The sequence below is a fragment of the Tinamus guttatus genome, unplaced genomic scaffold (genome assembly GCF_059628265.1).
Source record: "Tinamus guttatus ecotype Peru unplaced genomic scaffold, ASM5962826v1 Tinamus_guttatus_pri_ptg000197l, whole genome shotgun sequence".
NCBI lineage: Eukaryota > Metazoa > Chordata > Aves > Tinamiformes > Tinamidae > Tinamus > Tinamus guttatus.
In genome coordinates this window covers 3,521,534-3,544,677 of record NW_028288731.1, presented here as the reverse complement: position 1 = coordinate 3,544,677, position 23,144 = coordinate 3,521,534, and the positions used below count along the sequence as shown (strand labels likewise).

At 48.9% G+C, this 23,144-nt stretch overlaps 1 protein-coding gene across 1 annotated transcript; it reads right to left on the bottom strand.

Moving 5' to 3' along the window:
* Positions 1-13,721: 13,721 nt before the first annotated feature.
* ICOS (inducible T cell costimulator) lies at positions 13,722-19,157 on the bottom strand. Its single transcript, XM_010220406.2, has 5 exons — positions 19,022-19,157; positions 15,600-15,638; positions 14,745-15,083; positions 14,448-14,560; positions 13,722-13,853 (listed from the first exon to the last, which is right to left on the bottom strand). The coding sequence occupies exons 1-5, from the start codon at positions 19,077-19,079 to the stop codon at positions 13,764-13,766; spliced, it is 639 nt and encodes a 212-aa protein (XP_010218708.1). The 5' UTR covers positions 19,080-19,157; the 3' UTR covers positions 13,722-13,763.
* Between the last annotated feature and the right edge of the window lie 3,987 nt (positions 19,158-23,144).

Below are 23,144 nucleotides of genomic sequence, written 5' to 3'. Positions count from 1 at the left end.
CACCTCTCCTCCTCCCCCATGCAAAAACCAGAGCAAGGATGCTGATAAGATCAAGTTCTTGAGAAGAGCGTGGAGGCCAAGACTTCTTTAGGTCTTGCTGTATATAAAGGGCCCTCAAAGCCTTGCGCTGTCCAGGACATCACGTCTGCTCCAGTGTCTTTTCCACTGCTCCCGCTCTCTGCGCCAGAGAGAGCAGCCGCATCCTTCCCATGAGGCAGGATGCCTTCCCTGGCAGTGGGAGCACTCGCTGGAGGCAGAAGCCTCCTGCTCCATCGAGCACTGAAGCGGTCTGAGTGCCTGGGGGTGGGCTGGGCTGTCCTGCATCACCTTCCAGCCCAGCTGCAGGCTCCAGTGCTGCTGCAGGCAAGGGCACCTCACAGCTGGGGACGGCTGGCTGTGGGATGGGCTCTTCTGAGGGACTGAACCGTAGCACTTCTGGGGGCTGGCCTGAGAGGCTGGCCACCAGATTGCTTCTTTCATCGTATTGGAGCTAAGGGTTATGTCATCTAGGTTATGTCATAGACATCTAGGGTTATGTCATAGATAGCGTCTATGTCATGCTGACTGCTGATCTATGCAGTCAGCATATGGTGGTTGTCCCTCAGTGACCTAACCTACAAGTGCATGACAGAAGCTGACTGCCCTGAGTAAGTGGCAATGGGAGGAAGCAGAAGAAGGGAGGCCGTGAGCCAAGTCACCTATAGCCGAGCAGAGTAAGTGTGGGTGCCCTTGAGGGCTCAGCTGAGTTCTTCAATGCTGGAGTCCTGTCTGTAATCATCACCCTTCACCTCTTGGGGAGGGACTGCACATCTTTTCTCCTTGCTCTGGGCCCAGTTTTCTATTGGTTTCTTAGAGCTACCAGGTCCCAAACTTCCTTCTGATGCCCTTCCTTATGGAAAGGAGAAAGGAAAGAGGAGAAAGGGAAGGGAAAAAGGGGGAGGAAGGGCCCTCCTTTCACTGAAGAAGGTGATTGAGTGTGTTAATAATTTTCCAAAGGTTCTTGGGCCTTCTAACACATGTAGGCCAGTGAGGTTTTCAGAGTAGGTGGAGTTATTACACAGAGTGTGGATAATGAAGTGTGAGTAAGAGGTCGCCAGGGGAGAGCACTGACTTAACCTGAAGAAAGTCAGCTGCAAGCATGGATGGGGTTTACATGGTCAAAATCATTATAGCTGTAAAAGGAAAGGAGTGAAGAAAGCAGTTACTGGGAGGGTAGTTGAGGTGATGTGTTAAATTCAGCAGCTGGGTGTGAGTCTCAAATCTATCATGTTGTCAGGTAAGAATATAAGTGATAGGAGTTTCTACTTGACTCTCCAGCAAGGCCAGTGCTGGAGACTGCCATAAATCATCAGCTCAGGTTTTACAGTCCTGTCAGCGATATCCTTGAATCTCTCGGATTCTTGGAAAGAGGATTTAGTAGAAATACTCTATTCCTGCAGTTGAGGAAGTATCTCTGAAGATACTGTATTTCACATCTCCAAGGGAGGTAAGAAATGGGCCACAAGGCTACTCATCCCTTTATGAATGAGGGAAGTGGGAAGTGCAAGCAGTTTATTATCTTTGTGTAGGGCAGTGTGCATTAAGCTCCTGCAGGTTATGGTGACAGCATCACCACTGAAATAAGGCCAGATAAGGCCATGGTAACTTAGTAAGCTGGTGGTCAAGCTGTTACTAGATACTCAAGTGTTGTGGTTTTGAGTAGGAATAAATAACAGCTGTGGTAAAAGCTGTGAGGATCCTTCCAGATTGTGGAGCTATTGCAGGATATGCCCTTCAAAGGGTTCATTATTGCTCGTGAAGAATGATGGGTGCATATATTCAACATCTCAAAAAGCTGCACCCTGAGAGAGTCTGGAGATTGCTAAGGCTCATGTAATAGTAGGACATTTTGAGTAAGGTGGAGCCTGTAGCTTCAGGGAGGGATTTATGTCTGAAGTAGCTTAAAAGGAAACATTAAAAGAAGAAACAGCATTTAATTCCTGTCACGTAAGGGCAGAAATGCCTGTAGCAGAAAAACTGCAGGCCCTGGGCTGCAGGGAAATGAGGGCTGACAATGTTGGAAACCACAGGAGAAACTGGCTGCCTACAAGTATGGACATTGCCCAGCTCCAGTGTGAACATTCCTGTATGAAAAAGACTTAGAAATGTCCTCAGCAATGGGGATTTTTGGTAGAGGCACATTCATTTTCACCACTTTCACCAAAAGAGTCCACCAAATCATCTACAATAACAGTGGTTTTGTGGCTGGGAAGCAGCTGACCTTTGCTAACCTCCCACAAAACTAATGAAAATATTTGCCATTCTTCAGGCTAGCAGCTATAACACAAACAGTATTTTCAGGTGATGTGCAGCACAGCATTATTGAGTCCATTTTTTAGGAAGTGACTTTCTCCATAGTTCTCAGGTTCTCTGAGAATGATAGGAAAAGGAGACTTCTGTCTTTAGTCAGTCTAGCACATCTATTTAACCCTTCTGGTGATGACCAGATTTTCAAACAGCTTTCTAAGTCTTAGGAGTTTGTTTCTGACTTTAGCTTCCCTCTGATTTTAGTTCCTCACAGTAAATACCAGCTACCTGTTACCTCTTTTTTAGGGCTGTTCTCCTTGGATCCAGACCGTATACCAGAGCAAACTTTTAAACTGTCCAAATGGATGGATTTTCTTGAGTAGCACAGTGTAGAGCAATCTCCTGACATTCATACAGATCTTTCTTCAAGAAGTTGTGCTTTTTTAGTTTTCCCCCAAAAGGCTGTAAGCCCTTGGGCTCGCATTTCATTTGTGCTTTCCATTGAAATATCACTGAGAAGCCTCTCTTTTTTTTCCCTCTCCTCTTCCCTCTCTTCTGTCTTCACATCTCAAAAATCTGTGTCATGATAGAGGAATTTTGCAACCTGTCTGAGAAGTTGCATCATTCTAAAGGAGCATAATCTGTTAGTAATGTGGGTAGCAGTGTCTGGTGTGTTGCCAGGTGTGGGAAGAGGCACCTCTTCTCACTGTCCTTTGTCACACAAGGAAGCCATGTGTTCTGCTGAAAACCAAGAGCAGAAGAATTAACTAGCATTTTCCACAGTGCTATATTCAGGGAGGATTTTTTCACCAAATCTATTGCACAGAAAGATCAAGTATTTTGGCTATTTGCCACTCAGTGGAGTTCACCAGTTCCAGGCACCTACATAAATGTACCCTTCTTGGTTGAACTTGTTCTCTGTGCTTCCTTTCTTTTCCTCGGGCTCTTCCTCTCTGCCAGGGGTAGTTCAATTTCTCTTCCAAATGACAAATTTTGTAGATTTTCTGTAGCCGTTTAGCAATGCCCTCTGCTTTGCTCTGGTTCCTGAGGAGAGTCCTTTCCTCACGGTTCCTGTTGATGCCTGCATTGGTGTATTATGTGCTAGAGGGGGAATGGCAGTGCGCTTGTTGCCTGCTGTGGCCGATGGAATGGGAGAGGAAAGCCTTCTCAGAAGATACATTTTGACAACTCTGGATTAATTTAAGAGTATCGAAGATACTGTGAATGGCTTCAGGGTAATCAGAAAGGAGAGAATAGTCTGGTAGAATCGTAATAATGAACTTCTCCGGGTTTGGGCTTGTGTTACAAGTATGAAATATTGGCTCTTTCTCCAAAAAGAGTATCTCCAGCTGCCTGAATCTGCAGTATCTGAGCTTCCTTAGCAAGGCCCCATGCTCCCTGCCCAGTTCTGCCATTGCAAGTGGTCCAGACAGCACTTTAGGGTTAGAGATATATGAATAACTTTTGCCATGTTCTGGTAAAAAGAAAACAGTGGGTTTATCTCATTAACAAGAATCACTCTGTTTTGCAGTAGCAGGAGACAAAATGTGGGGGAAAAATACTGTTGAATTCAAAGGCCATGAATTTCCAGTAGCAGCTGTGCCACTGTCAATGCTTGGTGATGCTTGGTGTTTTCTTTGTGTCATATATATATATATATATATATGTATATAGCAGCTGCTGTATTGATGGGGTTGAATGTATGAGACAGCTGCCTTGGGGTGAAGTGCTGCGTTTCAGGACTTTAGAAATACCAGACTGTACGTAGCTGTGCAGAGAGATGTGGAGGTTATGTACTGATACGGCTCTAAAAGCTGTTTCTGTCCTGAATTGTTGCTCCTGGTATTACATAGGGCACTGATGTGATCACTTTGCTATTGAGGATTCAGGTCTGCCTCAAAATACAAGCATCCTGCTGGTGGTAGCAGAAAGTGTCGTTCTGGGGATCAGAAGTTTAACCCTGTTGTTGTGATGCTATTCTGCAAATTCTGCTGCTTCCCAGGCATCGTGGTGCTGAGGTTGGAGTGACCTTCCCTCACTGAAGGGCAGCATCATGATGGGTTTTTTGAATAGTGGAGGAATTGGGGACGATACTTAGGAGAGTCTTCAAATCCCATATCTTAGGGGACTTCATCACTTTCTGGGGGTAAAAAAAAAAAAAAAAAATCAATTTATGAACTAAAGGCTTCACTTCTAGACACATCTGATCACTGCTCCCTCCACAAGTACTCAGGGCTACCTTGTCTTTCCTCTCATGAAACTGGCCCGACAATTAAAAGGGCCTCTGAAGCCTTTAGATTAATTATTCATCCTTCAACTAGTAATATTCTTCCAGTTCTGGCTTTACTGCAAAAACATAATAGCATGTGTATTTCCTTGTCTCCTTGCATGTTCCTAGTGATAAATAGTAAAATTTTGACTCTTCCAGGTCTTTCATTTGGGTCCTAAAACAGAAATGGTTGTTTCTATTTCATGCAGAGCAGACTGATTATAATAATGTGTGCACGCGTATATATGGTAATTATATAATATTTTATTTATATATGATATAATAAGACCCTGTTTATAATTATTTCCATATAATCTGGCTCTGGTAAACACACGAGTGGCATCTGCACTCTTTTCACCCAGTATTCAACCCAGTTCTCAGAAACCAAAACCGCATATGTGCCGAAGCAGTTTCTGGAGCAGCAAGACCATCTACAACCAGGGCACGTGAGAGGCCTCCCTGCGCTGTGTCTTTCTCTCTGACACCAGCACTTGTGGCTGTATATAAAACCTGGCATTATTCCCTGGCGTTGCTCGTTCTGAGGACATCTCTGGTGTCCGTGTGTCACAGTCCTGCACGGCACCCATGCCATGTGCCCATGAAGCCGGTGGCCTCTGCTTGCCCTTGACGCACGCCCGTCACACTTGGGGTGTTGTGATAGGGGTTTCACCACACAGGGTGGCTGTGGTCAGAGGGTGCAGGAGCGGAGTGGAGCCCACATGAGGGTGGGAGCAGAGCCCACTTCCCCAGGGCGAGGAGGGTGCGTGCGCTGTGGCTCCTCACAGGGCTCAGGAGGCCCCGTGACACCCTGGTGGTGGTGGCGGCCTCCAGCCGTGTGAGCAGCGCCCAGCGCAGCTGCGAGGCCACAGAGCAGCCTTTGGTGATTTATTCTGCATTTTTTGCCCTGTGTACCTGAAAGCCTGAAGAGAGGTGAGGGCTTTGCTGTACCCATGCATCCTGAAGCACCTCTGACATGGGGAGCCTCCAAATTAGGAGAGGGCAGGTGTAAAGGAGCAGCCAGGGAGGAGTGAAATGAGAAAGCAGAGACATCAGAATGATTGGTTGGAAATGTGATGCTAGCTCCTTAAACTGCCCTTTAGGAAGAAGAAACATGAGGGTTTATGTATTAATATGTATTTGACATTTGTGACACTTGCAAGGAAGTATGCAAGAGCTCTGTACTCACACTTGTACAGATTGGATGGATTAAGTTATGTGATCGTCACAGGCCCCAAGTGATTAGATAAAAACTTGCAAGAAGAGATTTAGCTTGTTGGGTTGCACTTCTGAGAAGCTCTGTGGTTAATCATTCATTTCAATATTACTAATTCTATCTTGATAATACTAAAATTAATATTTGCAAATATAGTCAATGTTGATAAAAACACTGGCCTTATTGTTCCCCTGGAGACAAGCCTTGCTGAGGTGGCTGATTTGGGTCCTGGCCGCCCTGAGAAGGTATCTGGGCCTGAGAGCTGGTGGCCGTGGGTGTTTGGCGTGTGTACATGCAGGGGGAGAGGAGCAGCTCTGCCGGCTCCGGGCAGCTGGAGTGCATGGTGCTTTGCTCCCATCTCTGATTTAGCAGAGGGCAGTGTATGTGCTGGCAGTCTGTGCTGGGGAAGGAGCAGCGAGAGGAGGCTGCGCTCGGCTGCTTTCCGCCCTCCAGGGCTTCCTTGTGCAAAGCTCCTGGCTGTCGCTTTAGCTGGGGCTGTTTACCCTGCCCACTTCTCCTGCTGTGTAACCTTGGAGATCTGTGGCCCTGATGAAGCTTGAAAAGCTGGAAATGTTTCATGAGGAAACCTCGTCCGGAAATGTCCCATGAACCTGCAGCAAGTTGCCTGGACAGGAGCTCCTGGAGGCATCTAAGGAAGGAAGGAGAGGCCTCTGAGAGCCTGGCTGCACTGGTGCTAGGCCTGGTCTGCTGGGTCACCAGCAACGAGCATCCAGGAGCCAAACGGCTCAATTCTCCATTGCATTTGAGTTTATTCTTGTAAGTGGCCTCTGCCAGTAAAGGGGTGGCATTTTGCTCTTCAAGCAAACTTAATGAAAGCCACAGAGCTTCATCCTGCATTTGACTAAAATGCAGTAACATGAAAGCACTGTGAAATCTGCATTATTTCCAACTAGCCAGGTGTGCCAAATGATTCATAAATTTTATTTTTAGTGACTATAACCTGAATCTTAACTTTGTTAAAGTCCAAATTATTTGACTTCTGCATAGTTTGGGTTTCATTACTCCTTTTCTGTACAGTTTTCACTGTGAAACAGAATAGCTTTGCACCACACAGTTGCAGCTTGAATGGCAGCTTTTCAAAGGAAGAAGCTTGACTTTTGCCATCCATTTAGCCTGGTATTAGTTTTTCCCTGCTGCCTTGGGTATCTGTATGACCTTGCTCTTTATAATCTGTGAAGTGCCAGAAGGCAAGAAAGTACAGCTATCCTCATGTTAGTTATTGGCAGCCAGGGAACCTTGTGAAAGAACACAGATGCTGAAATGCGACTTAGGTACCAGACAGGCTGGTAAGCAACAAAACCCTAACTCCTTCCTAACCACTTAATTGCCCTAAAACCAGCTTGAATGTTCCCAGTGTGTTGGAGGGTCCCAGAGTGTGGGGTAGCTCTGGACATGCCTGGCAGCCTCCCTGCAGCAGTGTTGGTCCATGGTGCAGGATATGCTCATGGTGAAAGCGCCAGGCAGTGATCAGCAAAATGGATGCTAAAAAAGTCCCAAAATGAGAAACTCGCCTAGGTGCTCCCAGCCTCCGCAGCGATGAGTCAGCAGCTGCCTGCGGCACAGGCCGTAGCCAGCTCCCCGCTGCAGCGCGCCTCGCTGACGTGGTGACCGGCGTGGTAGCGCTCAGCAAGCTCTTCTCCAGGGGCAGCTGCTTGGTGGCCAGGAGGCTGCTCACAGAGGTGGCCTCGGCCTCCTGCAGCAGGTCGGCAGGGCGAGAGCCGTCTTTGGAGTCTGCGGGTATTAGCAGTCACCAGAGGGATGAGCCATGGTTTGGGTTCAAAATCTGCTCGGTTACTTTGTCCCTGGGTGCTTCTCTGGCCCGGTGGGTGCCCTGGTGAAGCACCATCCCCTGGCCCTTGGGCTGTGAGAACCCAGGGTTCAGTTGGAGCAGTAGCACCTGAAGCCAAACCCTTGTAAAGTGGGTTGGAGAAGGACAAGCACTTGGGTTTCTAATTCCTCTGGTAGGTGTCAGATTAGGCAGGACACAGGTAGCTTGCTGGAGAGGGCCTGCATGTCCTAACTGCTTTAAAAACTCTGTTCTGAGCTTAGACCTGCTCATCCTGTGCTGCCGCAATTGAACCTGCCGGAACATGACTGCAGCCACGGGAGAAGGGGGATTTGGCTGGCTGGTCCCTGGGCACATAGATGAGGTCCCTGGGCACATAGGGGGGCCCCAGAGCTTGGCGAGTCCTTGTGGGTCTCAGCGCTCGAGTGTGTGCACAATACCCAGATCTTGTGCCCTTCTCTAGACCCTCCTTCCCTGACTGCCTCTGCCAGCACCACAGAAACAGAGAAAGTGTGGCTTAAAAACAACTCTGCAGCTTAAAATGACTCAGCCCCAATACGGTGCCTTTGCGATGCGCTGGTCCCTGGGATGCAGTGTCAGTCTCTAAAGCCCCTTTAGCTGGGTGTAAGGGCAGAAGGAAAGGTGTGTCCTGAGCACTGCAGGGGCCTGGGCTTGCTGGGAGCCTTGTGATGGTGCCAGGAGTGCCCTTGGGGTTGAAGAGCTGGTTTCTGACCCAGCAAAAAGTGCACTTGCATTTCCCGGGTGAACGGGATGCTTGCCTTTACTTAAATTTCTTAGTGGAAACTGTGAATCATGAGCCTCCTTTCAGCATGGGTGCACATTTTCCGATTCGGCTATCTTTTCCAGGAAAGAGCATGCTGCTTTTGTTTTCTTTTGATCTTTAAATGGAAAGATTACCACCACTCTGAGGAAAGGCAGAGCTCATTCCATCTGTGTCAGAGTCCTCCTGGAGATGGTTTCCTTCAGCTTTTGAAGCTGACGAGATAGAACTTGTGGTTGGAAGCACTTGCGGCATCTCTCCGCATTGGTGTGTGAAAAAGAAACGAGGAAATGCAGAAAAGGCTCTTGAGCTTGAGTCAGCCTTGGAGAGCCGCCCCAAGGCAGTGCTTGCCTCCCCTCGCTGCAGCCCCTTTACCAGGACAGGCCGGTCCCTACAGGAGAAGGTGCCCCGGGAGCCATGGCATGGCCTGGGCCTGAGGAGGCCCTTCGTGGGGGCAAAAGCCACGAGGGATGGGGCAGTTTGGGAAAGGTCAATGTGTGGTGTTTGAGGGAGTCTTTTATGGGAGGGAAACCCAGGACTTGAGCATTTTGTTGAATAAACGATGCCCTTGAAGGAGGTCCTTATTTGCTGGACTCACAGTTTAGTCGGTGTCTCAAGCTGCAGAAGATGGTTGTCCACCACCGTCTTCTCACGCTTCTGTGAGCCTAGACTTCGGAGGTGCAAGTGCAAAGAGCAAAGCAGAATTACATTCTAACCAGCACAGAACACACAACTTCAGAGGAGAGTTTACATGCTGCAAATGCCCTAACTGCTTTTCCCAACTCCTTAGCCCCAAGGGCTAACTTTGAATATCAGTATTGCTCTTTAGGGGCAGTGAGGCTTTCCATTTTGGTTTAAGCTTTGAGAGTTGCTTATTTTGGCCTTGTTGCATCTACTGGAGTGTCTGCTGGGCTAAGGTTTCCTCCTGGTGCAATACAGGTGTTTCTGTGGATGTGGCTTGTCCAAGTGGGCAAACCACTGATGCCTGCAGCTTTTCTTTGTGGCTGTGCTGTGTTTATGGGGTATGATATCCCCAGAATCCTTCAGGGATAATCCGTTGGATGATCTTTGTGACCCTTCTGGACCCCCCATCCTTCCAAGAGGAGCAGGGCAGCCTTGGGCTTGGCTTCTGTGTTGCTGCACCTGTGTAACAGAGCAAGGGCTGCCCCATGGCTCTGCCCAGGCTGCTGCTTTCTGGTCAGCTGCAGGAACGCAAACAGTGTCGTAGTTCCTCTGAGTATCAGAGAAGATAAACATGATGCTCAGTTTCATCTTCTTGCATGACAGTGGGTAGACTGTCTAGAAAGAAGGGGCTGAACAGCTCAAGTGACTTGTGTGGAGTGTCTCTTGGCAGTTAAAGCTAAACCAAAGGCAAAATAGGATTTAGATCCTGCTCCACAGTAAACCTAGTGTTGGCAAAAGTCCCCACTAACCAGCTGGACTTATTTTTAAATAATGTTGTCTGCATTTTTTCTACCTTATTTTGGATGCATTTTCTCCATGCCAAGTTATAGATTCACATGTATAACACACTTTCCCTATATAAAATGTTTTATAAATAACAGTATGCAGTATGGATCCCAGTTCTGATTAATATGGTTGCTTTAATCTAGTTCCAGATTCTCTTTTCCCCTAGCCCAAAATATACTTTGAAAAAGTATATGGGTAAGAAGTATGGTAAAAATGAAAACTACTTGAACTTTGAAGTTAGTGAAGTACTTGTGTTAAGGAAAAATGGCCCATGGCATTTTGTAATAGGATCTCATATCCATTATTATATACTGGCTACAAAATCCCAATCTTGAATCTGATCATTGAAGTCCAAGAGTGTTCAGGATTCATAATTCAGGCTAAACTTCCAAACTGCATGTTCAGGTTTCAATTTCAACCCCTTTCAAGGTGTGCAGGTAGGCAAATTATGAGTTGTTCTTGTCATTTAGCCCTCTGTAAAACCTGTGGTAACCAAAGTTGTCAGCCTGAACATCTTTCACCTGTTCATACCACCTAATGCTACCTGTTCAGTGGAAGTAAGTTCAGGATAGTTTGCTAAAGTTTTTAATTCCTACTTATATGCACACCTATTGGGTGTACTGGCTTATGCATTTGTACAGTTTTCTAGACATGGACTAGGAAGATATCAAGGTCATTAAGTGTAAATGTGTATGGGGAAGGTCATAGTACAAGTAGCTCAGAAAGGATAAAGCATCTTACGAATACTGGATTTTTGTGGAATGAGAAACTAGTTTTATGCAAACACTGTTCTTAGTGTTCAGGAAAAATACTTCTCTAATTCTATTGCCTGTAGAGCAAGAGAAGAGCAAGACACAGTTATAGTGCCCTCCATCAGAGACTGCTGTGCAGTAGTAAAATGTGTTGCAGTCCAAATTCATTACATAGCAGACAGAAAAGGAAGGCTGAGGTTGCTTTTTTAGTAACTTATTGACTCTCAGAATCTCCAGTTTCCTAGGGATAATTTGGATTTTACTCATACTTCTACTCCTCTTGAGAGAGGATTTTGTAGAAGAGCTGGTCAAAATTTTTGTATTTAATTTCCTGCAAAACTGATCTTTCTTCCAAAACGAGGAGTTTCCAGTGAGTTTTTACTTTTCCAAATGTTGATCTTTTAGAATATCATGCTGCTTGTTTATCCTTCTTTGCTCCTTTTTCTTTTCTTTAATCCTTTTTGTCACTTGGTCTATAAATCCAACTCTTGTTACATTTTTATAGATGTTTTTTCATTCTGCCATCCTTTAATCTTCTTCCAGCTCCTTTAGATTTGAAGGCATTGAAGAATGGCAGAAAGAAGCTGTCCAAAAATAATCCTGGAGATTAACCATTTATTGTGTAAAGGATTAAAAGAAAGAAGAAATCAGGAAATAAAAAAAACTTTCTTGAAAATAAAGGAACAAATAGATGCAGAGAGCATCATTTTCTCACCACATGGAAACATCTCCAAATTTGCTTTTTAAAAATAAATTTAGTCCTTTTCTTGTTTCCCCCAAAGATGCTACATAGGGCTAAATTGGCAGCACTCCCTCTCCATCTCTCTGTGGAGGCCATAGAGCCTGTTTTTCACATGAATTGCATGCATTAAGGACACGTGCAGTATAATAAAAACAGCTTTATTACAAATAAAAATCTTTATCAAAGAAAAGCAGTGATGGAGTCTGACACTTCCTAAAGTTTATTTAAATAGGCTTTTGTTACCTTGAATATAAATCATTTATCTCTCGAGCACAGTGTATGTATTTTAAACTACCTTGGTCAAGCTTTCATCTTTTGTCCTTTATCCAGCAGCATCTCAAAGAAAACCTCAAGCTTCTTCCTTCTTTCAGAAACATTGTTCCTTGAACTTCTTTCTCAGTAGGTTCCTTTGGCCTCTCCACTGTCACATAGGATCTTACATCTAGCATTTCTCGTAGGCAGTAGTAGTTAACTCTTTTAAACAGTTTTAAAAGTTTAAAATGGTGAAATCAGTGTATTTGTGAAGGTACAGGGGATATTTTTGCCCTCGGGAGGTTTAGTAGTCCGGAAAATATTTGGTAGAGCAATGGGAGAGGATGTAACATTAACTTAAATGTTAGGAGGCCAACGTAGATCTCTGCATAGGAGCTGGTTATCTGACCAGGTACCTAAACTGAATCCCCATTTCTTTCAGTGCTTTCCTCCTTGCTCAAGGCCCTGACTAACAGTTTGCACCTTTGCTCTGTATCACTTCCATGCAGATAGATGTTTGCCCAGAAAAGCCCTGTTCTTGACACAAGCTCATCCCTGTTTGCCCTTACCAAATTTCCAACCAACCTTTTGCCTACCAGATACACAAGCTTTGGATTTTGTGCTCTTGCATCCTTTGAGTATCTGCTTTTTTCCCTGAATTGGAGACATGCAGCACCTGTGTGCTCCTCTGCTTGTGCACAGCTGGCCTGTGCCTGCCAGATGCTGGGTGGGCTTCCCAGCAGGTCATTTATGGCCATTATGCAAGGAGCCTGCAGGAGGGGTTGCTTCCTGCTTCTTGAAGGCTTCCAGCAATTTGAGGAAGGTCAAGTAACCCTCAAACCCACTGGGGAAGTGGTGGAGGCTTCATGTCAAACTGCAGTGCCCTTATGGACTGCGGTGCGTTTGTGCTGTGAAATGTGAATGGGAGAGGTTGTGCTCCTAGTTCAGGGGCTGATCCTGCAGGCCTGAACTGCTTTAAAGAACAGCTGCAGACTTGGGAGTGATATGTTTAGCTTTTGGTAGAGCAATTCAGAATTTAATTAAGAGGAGCCCTAAGGTGTGAGGTAAAAATATGTATCGATACTATAGATATGAAAAAAGCAGGTGTCTGAGGTTCTGGGTGACAAGAAAGCCCTGTTGTGATCTCAGTTTTTGTTCCGTCCCAGGTGCCGTGGCAGGAGAGCGTAGGTGCACGCTGCGCGCTCCGAGCGTGGCGGGGGGTTTGGCCGGGAACCTCGGCACCGGCCAGGGGTGTCGGGCTGCCCTGGCCCCGACTGAAGGGGAATGTGCAAGACATGGGCCGTGCTTCATGGCCATGCGCAAGGGTTGGTGCTGGAGGTAGTCTGGTTTTCCCTGCTGGGAAGTTTATCATAAAGGAGACTGCAGAAAGCAAAAACATGCTGTAGCTGCACTGGAGAGATCTACTCAAGTGACTATTGCTACTTTTTTGGTCACCTGCAAGTGGACATCTTGAACACATTGCTAGCACCTCATGTACAAGTCAGTGGGTCAAGGAGCGTGGGCAAAACAGCTCTGGACAGGACTAGAGCCATGCCTCATGGCTGAGCACAGGCCCATGGTGATTGCTCAGGGAGGGTGAGAAGATGCTGATTTCCTCCTGTCCAGGTTTCAGTAGCTGCAAACTCCTCCTGCCAGGGTTTCTGTGCCAGGAATAGCTCATACCTGCATGAGAAGTGGAAAATTAGTTATGTACAGCCCACACATGTCTGAATCAGTCCAACTTCTTCTGCTTTGTACCCAAACTGCTGCTGGCTACTGTGTCGGGGCTTGAGCAGTAAGGAAGTTCCTCCCTGTGCCTATTTGTTCCTAGCCAGTGACCCTGAGCAAAGCCAGCAAATGGCTTTCCCAGGGACATTTGGGCTACCTTGTACTGTGTCAAGAATCTGAATGGAACAGCTGTATGTTCCTTTTTCCTGCATAAGATCATTTCTTTGCACTGACGTGGAGTGTTTCACTTCTAGGAGCCAGCCCACCATTCTGATTCAAAAGCTCCCCAGAAATTTTGCTTTTTGTTTCCTTTTTCAGCTGTGTGGCAGCATAAACTCCTACATACCCTCTTGTAAGAATCCCCACCACCTAGAATGGCCAGGAGACACAGCGAGCACCCTCCCACCCAGAGGAAGCAACAGGTACAAGTGGAGGTACAAGGGCCATTAGACTTAACACAACCTCAGATTCTTGGTTTCTTAGCTGCATTCACTGCTGCCATGGGCATGTACTCGCTGTTGTACTCATGGGAGTTGGAGTCGCACTGTTGATTCTGCAAACAAAATGCCAGGAATTCAGTTTGTGGTCACCAACCTCACTCATTCCTGCCTATTTTCTTTAAAGAAGGCAATTAAATCTGACTGTTTTCACTAGAGATGATAAAGTCAAATAGGCAGGCATTCACATACATAACTGGGAGCAGGACAAACTGAAAATGAAAAACACTGTCCAACAAACATAACTAATGTGCATGGTCCTCCTTTCTTCAGCCAAGCGGCTTTTATTTGAGTGGTTTTGCTGTGGAAGGGAGCTGGAATTATTCCACAGATGATTTGTTTTCCCCTCTGGAAGAAAACAATCTGGTGAATTGCTTAGCAAAGTATTTTTGCTGACCTGTGCATCTCTGCCCCTCTTGCCTTTGGTTCCCGATCTTTAAATCAATAAACAATTTTGGTTTAGAAAAATTACATCTGAGCTGCTGTCATCAATGATGGAATTCCAGCAGTAAATTACCAAGTCAGTCTCGTTGTCAACACACACATCCCATGCGAAGCATGAACCTCTCCCACCCTCTAAATCTCACTAAGTGAAGTTCCCTCTCCGTGACCCTTGTAAGGGCTGTGCAGAACTTCGTAGACTTACTTACCTTGTTCCTTAAGCAGCACACTACTACACAGCAGACACAGGAGATCATGGCAAATGCTGTCAGTCCAATAACTATCCCTGACACAAGTCCTGTAGAGATGCACTTTTCCTTTTCTGGAGAGGGGGAAGCAAAAAGTTATGGCTTGAGACCTGGCTCTTTTTATTTTCTTAAAGATAACTTCCAATTTTTTTTCTTCTCTTTTTATTAATGAAATGGTAGAAGGGAGCTGTGGAGTAAGATCCTCCTCAGATGAAGAGCTCTCCTGAGGGAAAGGAGAGCAGAAGAATAGTAGCTTACCTGGGATGTATAGATAGGTTTCGTTCAGCCTGCACTCTATGTAAGGAGGGGGTAAAAACATCTCCAGGCAGCAGGTGTAAATGCCCTCGTGCTTTCTCTCCAGGCTTTTGAGAACGAAGGTGGTGCTGCTGTTTGAATGCTCTGCGTGGCAGTAGGTGACGTTGCTCTCGGGAATGGCGTTCCCTTTGCTCACGTGGAGCGCGCAGATCTGCTGCTTCTCGTGCCCTTTGAAAAGGATCATGCTGAACTCGCTCACGTTTTTGGGGTTGTGGAATGTGAGCTTGAAGTCTCCACTACTAAAATCCACCACCAGCTGGGGGTCAGAGACATGAGGCCGATCTGAAGGCATGAAAATAAAAAGTAGTCACTTGCATAGCAATGAGGAGAATCCCTGAAATGAGGGGAAGCTCATTCAAATAGACCGAGTGAGCCATACAGTTTTGCCTTAACTGAAAGACCTCTTTGTTTTCCACGCTGATGGAGGCATGTTATTAAGGTGAAACCTAATTATTTCCGTGGCTATATCACCTTTTTCACTCCCAGAAAGGGAGGAGGAGAGGACAAGCATCACTGTACGCATGTGTTTACATGCAATCCAAGGATCACACTAGGCCTTCCCTAAAACATTGACAGAAAAACTCTCAGAAGTTGAGCTGATCTCATTCTGCAAATTGTTTCCATTTTTATTTTCTTGGAGGAGAAAAAGAAGAGTGAAGTGACTGAAAAAAATTAAGTGTCAGTGTGCTGTAAAAATATGACAGTTTTCTTCAGGGTCAGTATTTCTGATCTAGAAGTCGTTTACAACAATAAACCAAATTGTGCACAAGTAATTAAACAGCTTTTAAAATGTCTTACCTATGTTTTTGCATAATCGTGATGAGCAGGTGTCAGCTCCTGAAAAATACAAAATTGTTTCCTGTTTAATATGCAGGGAGAGAGATGGAGGAAGAGGGGGCGGGCTGGGGAACAGTAAGTTGCTGCTGTGATTTTGTGACATGAGTTTCTGATGCTCCTGAGCCCGTCTGTGTGCTACCCTATCAAATCACATGATGTGATAAAATCCCAAGTTATAGAAATCAAAGTAGAAAGAAAATCAATTGAGTAATAATTAATATTGATCACATCTATCGTGCATACAAATTCTTTAAAGCTCTGAAAAGTAGGTATTTCTGTTTAATTTATATTTCATTTCTACTTTTAAAATTCTATTTATATTTCACTTCTGTGTGCATTTTCTTCTATCGTAAGTGCAAAGGGAGATGAATGTAATTTTTTTCCAAAGATACAGAAGAAATCTGCCCCCAAACGCAGCAGCACTGTGTTGCTTCCTCCTGGATCCGGATCCCAGCAGGGCACCAGGATACACTGTGTCCATCCAGCCCTAAGTGCCCCTTATGCTCCATCCCTGCTCCTCAGCATACACTGAATGATCTAGTGTGAAAATGTTTTTCTGGGGACACATCTAGAAGAAATACCTGGTGATGCTGTGGGTGCACAGCAAGAACATGTTCAGGTAGTTGGTACAGTTTTCTTTCTTTCTTACAAGCTGTTCTTCTCTTCATGCCTATCAACTGCATTCAACCCTGTGTCATAGACAGCCCCGCTGGTAGCAGCCTGGCACACCTTGCATCTGTTCTGGGATTTTTCTGAGCTGGCACCTCCGTTGCCACCCACCAGGACAATGCTGAGAGAGGAGTTTTCGGGCTGGGTTAGTGGCAGGTACCGCTTGGAAAGGGTTCGTGTGTCAGTAGGCACAGGCCGGGCGCAGCAGGGGAGTGCTTCATTTAGAGCTGTTGTTTTTGCAGTATGCTCTGGTAGAAGTTTGTCCTATAGCTAGGTAGGAAAAGCAGTGTCTGCTTTTCCTCTCCCCCTGTACTCTGAGAAGGTTCTTCAAAGGCCCCTTGGATTGCAAGACACCCTGCACCAGTTCTTCATGGTGCTAAGGAGATGGGGCAGATAGTTACTCCTGCTGCTGTTGCTGAGGGTCGCCCTGTACCCAGGCATAGCGATGCCCAGCGGTGCCAGAGGCTGCCCCCTTGTCCCAGCACCTCTGATCTCGTTCCCTGGGCACCCGTGACCCCACAGCGCAGCCCAGGCTGGAATTCCTTCCTCTTCGTAGGCGCTCGGGATCAGCCTTCCTCTCCCTCCACACACGCGCAACCCTTTAGCGTCCAAGCTCTTTGCTGCACCCTGTGTAGCATCCCTGACAAGAGCATTTCAGTGAATCATACCTGTTGAATATGTTTTTAGTGCAGTGCACAAGCTGATGGGCTTCTGGAAGGCTCTGTGGTGTGTGGCTGGACAGCAGAGCCAGCTGCTGTCCCGTTTGATTGATTCATCCTCTTCAGACTTATCCTACTCTTCCCGGTCTGCTGTGCACAGTCAGCAGCCATATCTGCTGCACTGACAGCTCTAATATCTGCACTTCTTTCAGGCTATTACTTAAGTGTGTGATAACAGACAGGGTATTTGGCAGCCTGTAGGGTGTTTGTTCTCACTAAATACCTAGTGACACTGTTAAATGCAGTTTTCAGGGTGCCCAGCTGGCCAGGGGCCAGCAGAGGAAAGCAGTGCTTCTGGGCACGGCGAGTAGTGGCAGGATCGCTCTAGGATCAGTATGGACCCAGTATGGATTGTTTTCCTGCCGTATGACACACTGTAAAATACTGAAGCTGTTTTAATGTATGCGACTACCACAGCAGCCATTTTTGACAATATTTCACTCTGAAAAGGGCCTGGGTTTCTGCCGCACTGACAAGAGCAGAGCTGAGGGTGAGCAGCAGAGCCGCCCAGCTGCAGCTGGCGAGTGCAGGTTCATGTGCAGCGTGAGGGGCCCTCAGCCCCGCGGCTCTGCGCTCCCATGCAGACCCTAGACACTTGGGCTCCTGCCTTTACAAACACTTGTGCTGCAAATGACCCAAGGCACGTACATACTGCCTCTGTGGCCTATTTTCATTGAAAAAACTAACCACAACTCTGAAATAAGCCTGGCTTATCTCTAAACCAAATAACATTTAGAGGTTACTCCGTTGCCGCTCCTGAAAACTTGCCCCAGTGCTTGTAAGCCCTTTTGGCAATGATAACATATCCCTTCATCGAGTGGATCATGCTGATCTCTCGTGCATCATGCTGATCTTTTACAGCCCTTTCCTTTCTAGCAGTGATGATAATTACTGCTTTTTAACTTGGAAGCAGTGTAAGAAAAAATCTGAGATACCATTTTTCATTTCTTCCTTTCTCCTAACATCATCTCTTCACAGCCCAAGCCCCATTCTGCAGGTTTGAAGAAAGGCGGAAATGCCACTATACAGCAGCAATATTATTTACATCCTTAAAATTGCAGCCTGTTTCTCTTCCCAGGGCACAGCCCGTTGGGTAGCCCCAGCCACGTGGATGGCGCATGCCAGAGACGATACCTGCTAAATTGCCTAGCAGAGAAATACTGACCATACCGCAGGGCCCTGGTGCTGCTGGGTCCCAGCGTAGCGCTTTAAGGGCTGCTTAGGGCCCTGGAGAGATGCTGGTCACAATCCTCCTTCCCTGGCATCTCACCTGTCTTTTCAATCTCGCTGAAAACCCAGGATAATGCTGCTGTGCTAGTAGCCTTCACAGGAGTGTCTGCATGGCCTAAGGAGCTGGGGACTATTTCTTAGTTAAATAAAAGCTTAAGCTGTATGTGAAATGTCTAGAGTACTAAAACACTACTGCAGGATTTGCAACCTCTCCTATATCTGTGGCAGTTCAGAAACACTTGTAGCCAATAGCCCTTGGCACAACCTTTGGAGCCATGTGCTTCATAAGTGTGCCCATGAAATTCCAGGCCTATGGCGTGTAATGCTAAACCCTTGGACAGTCTATATATCGAAAAAAAGGACTCTTCTTAATCAGATAGTATCTATATTCCTATCTCTCTCACACTGCCAAACTGTGCGCTCCCAAATACCCTCCCAAATACCCTCCCAAACGCGAGCAGAACTAGTACCAGCATCTTGGCTTCTCTTTATGAAGCCGTGTGTAAGACCCGAGCTCAGTCAGGGTAGCACGGAGCAGGTGAGGAATATCAGCAGGACACGCTGCTTTTCTGTGCCGGGCTCCCAGCACGTGTGCTCTGCACCACCAGCTCCCTGGTGCCACTGAAGTCAAGAGCGCTGTCTTTGCTGCTGCTTCCCTTAAGCACCCCTAGCCCCCCGGCCCTCGCTTAGCGTCCCCCTTCATCAGGTGGATCGTATTCCGCAGAGACAGGTGCTGCAGGGAGAATAACCCAAAAAGCTACTTACCGCACAGGGCTTCAAACTGAAAGCAGAGGAGCCAGAAAGTGAGAGCCACTGACTTCATGCTTGCCTGACATAGACACAGCAGCCTTCTGCCTCCTGAGAGCACGCAGAGGATTTCATGGGTAGCAGAGGAAGTGGTTTGTGGGTGACGGGGGAAATTATATGACAATCAGAATCAATTTAACCCTCTGACGACGTTAGCGCTATGTCAGCACGCACCGTCGCCCACACCTGTGCAGTTTGTGCTTTTTTCCTACTTCACGGGTTGCTGTCACAGACAGGAAGATGAAGGATTTTCTGTCACGACCTTTGATCTTCACTTCCGCAAAGATGGCTTCTCGCTCAACGCACCGTGGCACAGGCTGCCATCTTCCGCGCCCCGGCCCCGCGTGCCCAGCGCCAGCGGGTCGCTGCTCGAGGCACCGCAGAGCAGCCGCGTGTCTGTGTGCCTGCGTGTGGCTTTGCCCAAGCAGCTTCCGCTGCCCTTAGGTGGCTGCTGGCCTTGCTTGGTGGGGACGTTGTTAACCAGCAGGGCAAGAAGTGTCTGGCTCATCCGCATCCAATGGAAGCGCCAGCTGCAAAAGGGCCTGGCCAGGGCTTCACGGAAGGGATCGGACCCTGTGTGCCAAGCCAGAGCCTTCTCTCCTTCCTCTCTTCTGGGCTTTAGCCTGCAATCTGTGCGCACACGGGAAATGTTTTAGGACTCGTTGGGATAAAACGGGCTGTGTTTGCTTAGACCTGACTATTTGTGTGCATCTATAATACTAATCGTCGGGCAGATAAAACCTTGGGAAAGCAGCTTCCAGATCAGGAGCATTTCATTTGTGATTGCTGTAGCGGCCAGCGTGCTGTCTGGGGTCGGTGCGGCAGCACCCGGGGCCTCAGTGTAGACAGCGGTTGTTGCTTCCAGGTGGCCGCTGAGGAGCGAGCAGAGCCGGGCGCTTGCAGTGCGTCTCCACCAGCCAAGAGACCCGCGCGTCTCGCTCGGGGCGCAAAGCCAGGGGTCCTTCTCTTCTCCTCAGCCCCAAACCCACTCCATGGTTGTGTCCCCATCCTCAAGTCTTTCTGCCTTACCCCTCTCTGCCAGCGTTTCGCTGCTGCACGAAGGCATTTGGGAGCGTTTCATCTAAACGCTACTGTTGGTTACCGTTAACACCTGGGACGAGCAGCGTGTTTCCACAGCGCCCTTCCTATCGCTCTAACTGCTTCTGCTCGCAAGCACGTGTTTCCTTTTTCCATCCTCAGACCCATTCCTCTTCCTCATTTCGGTTTTCACTGTCTTTCATCCACATGTTCCTTTCAGGGCTCATTTTCCTTTTCCTAACCTTCCTCCACTCTTACTCTCCCCCTGAAGAACTCCTTGTTTCTCCTGTCTCACGTGCCACCTCACTGTCTATAAAGAGGCTGGAAAATCCTTACTGGCATCTTTGTGCATTTCAAACTGCAGCCAGTAAAATACCAGGTTCCCGACGAACATCCACGCGTCCCTGTCAGGCAGCGCACATCGCTCTCCACCATGCCGCTGTCTTCAGGACTTCCCCCTATAGCTTCGTGCAACCTGGGCAGCTCCGCGCTCGCTGCGTCCCTCAGGAGCCTGGTTCCCGGCGAGCGTTTGCTCGTGATGTGCAGTGCACACGTTTGCTCGCCCTGTTTAACGGCCTAGCTCTTCTCAGCCCCGCCGCGCGGCGCTCCCCGCCTGCCTGCAGCTGCGCCCTTGCCCACAGCAAAGCAACGTGTTCTCTCCCTCAATAAAACCTTTTGTGATCCTTTCAGCCGAGGCTGCTGCAGTCTGTCTGCACAAACCGCGTGCCGTTGTCTCCTGCTGCTTCTCGGCCCTTACTTCAATCCCTGCCCTATATTCTCATGCCTTGGGGTCGCTCCCCCTGGGCAGGAGCAGAAAGGCTGCGCTCTCCGGCCTCTTCCTTTCCTGGCCTTCTAATTGAGAAGGGAACAATGGCTTTGGCTAGGCTATTTTTAGGGTTTGGGGACAGCTTTCAAGCCCCTTGCCAGCAGGCGCATAAACAAGCGGCAGGGGCAGCGCAGGATGCGGAGGTGTGAGCCCGCGCGCGGCTCGTGCGCTCCCTCGCTCGTCCCGCCGCGCGCTCTGCGGCTGCTCGCGGTGCTCCCTCGCTCGTCCTGCCGCGCGCTCTGCGGCTGCTCGCGGTGCTCCCTTGCTCGTCCCGCCACGTGCTCTGCGGCTGCTCGCGGTGCTCCCTCGCTCGTCCCGCCACGCGCTCTGCGGCTGCTCGCGGTGCTCCCTCGCTCGTCCCGCCGCGCGCTCTGCGGCTGCTCGCGGTGCTCCCTCGCTCGTCCCGCCGCGCGCTCCGTGGCTGCTCGCGGTGCTCCCTCGCTCGTCCTGCCGCGCGCTCTGCGGCTGCTCGCGGTGCTCCCTCGCTCGTCCCGCCACGCGCTCTGCAGCTGCTCGCGGTGCTCCCTCGCTCGTCCTGCCGCGCGCTCTGTGGCTGCTCGCGGTGCTCCCTCGCTCGTCCCGCCGCGCGCTCTGCGGCTGCTCACGGCGCGCAGGCCGCGGCTGCCCACGCGGGCTGCCCTGCCGAGCAGGGTAGCAAGGCACTTGTGACGCTGCGCTGCAAACCCTGCGCACCGGGCTCTTTGGGAGCCCCGGGCGGGTGTGAAGGCCTCTCGTGTGGTTGCCTGGTCAGTGGCTTCTGTGGAGCCGCTGGAGCGGCGTGCGGCGGCGCAGGCGGGGTTGCGGTGCGATGTTTATCGCGGCGTTGGGGTGGCTGCTGTTTGAAGGTAGCCTGGCGGGCTCGGGGGTGTCGCTGCTGCTTGCAGGCGGCCTGGCCGGGCCGCGGGGCCGCCCTGCCCGCGGGGCCGGCCCCAAAGCGGCGCCGCGGCCGCGCGGGGGAGCTCCTGGGCCGCCGGCCGGGGCCGCCTCCTGCCGCCTCGCGTCTGCCGCGGGCTGCGAGGGCCGCTCGCACCCAGCGGCCTGGCCAGGGTACCGAGCCTGTTCGCACTGCCCCGGCTGCTGGGATCGCCCCAGGGAACTGCTGAGGTAAATCAGACACCTCAGGGTGTGCGTTGGATCCGCAGGGCGTGTGTCCACGGTGAGAAGCGAGTATCGTGCAAGACGTGGTAAGGAGGTCGGAGGTACTGCCCTGCACATCTTAAATCATAAACAAGGGCAATATTCTCCTCCTGGCATCCTCAAGAGTATGAGGGAGAGGATGATGTACTGCCTTTCCCTGGCATTGCCACGAGTGCAGGATACTTGAGTGCAGGATACTCAAGGGTGGTGCAAAATGAACCCTGTCAGGCAACCCGCAGTTCTGAGCAAGAAACATTTCTGCACAACTGCACGCAGGTTCCAGTGATCAAAGCCAGCGTTTTCTCCTCAGATCTGCGTGGCAAGCCCCTAGCCCGGGCAGGGAGTTGGTGCTGTGGATGGCAGAGCAGTTCTGGGCCTGCGTGCGCAGGGAGGGAGGTTCAGCCTCTGTGTGAGCAGTCGCAGGTGCCGCGTCCCACTTGTCGCTCTGTCGCATCCCTCCAAGACTGGGCTGTGTGGAGGGCAAGGGGGCAAGTTCCTCCTCCTGGGAGCAGCCGAGGGTGCTACGGCACGGAGACAGGTGAAGGGAGCACGGCATGCGGAAGGCCAGGGAATCCCAGCCGGGAGACGGCAGTGTGCAGCTCCCGGAGGGTGGGAGATCTGTACAGAAGAGCACAGAGGGGGCTGTGCTTCCAGGGAGCCTGAAGGAGCTTTCTGAAGAGCAGGCAGCGCTAGGCAGAGATTTCCGCCACTCGGCCAGCTAACATTAAACTTGAGAGCAAAAACCTGCCCGCAGGAGTGCAACAGGCACGGGGAGAGTTGTCTACAACCCTTCTGATCCATTTGTCCCTTTGGATTTCTGCTTACAAAGTTACTTAGCCCACTTCTAAACCAATAGAGCATGACCTTTTTCTTGTGTTCAGAAGCCTTCTGATCTGCTCTGGGAGCTCTCTGTAAGGGAAGGGTCTAAGCAGCCCTCTCGCAGCAGTCCTGGGTGCTATTGCCACGAGGATTTGGACTACAAATTAGAATGAGGATGAGCGGAAAATAGAAATCAGATATATATGTTCTCTAGAGAGCATAAATGGTTGAAATGACTACTCTAACACATCACTTTAACCG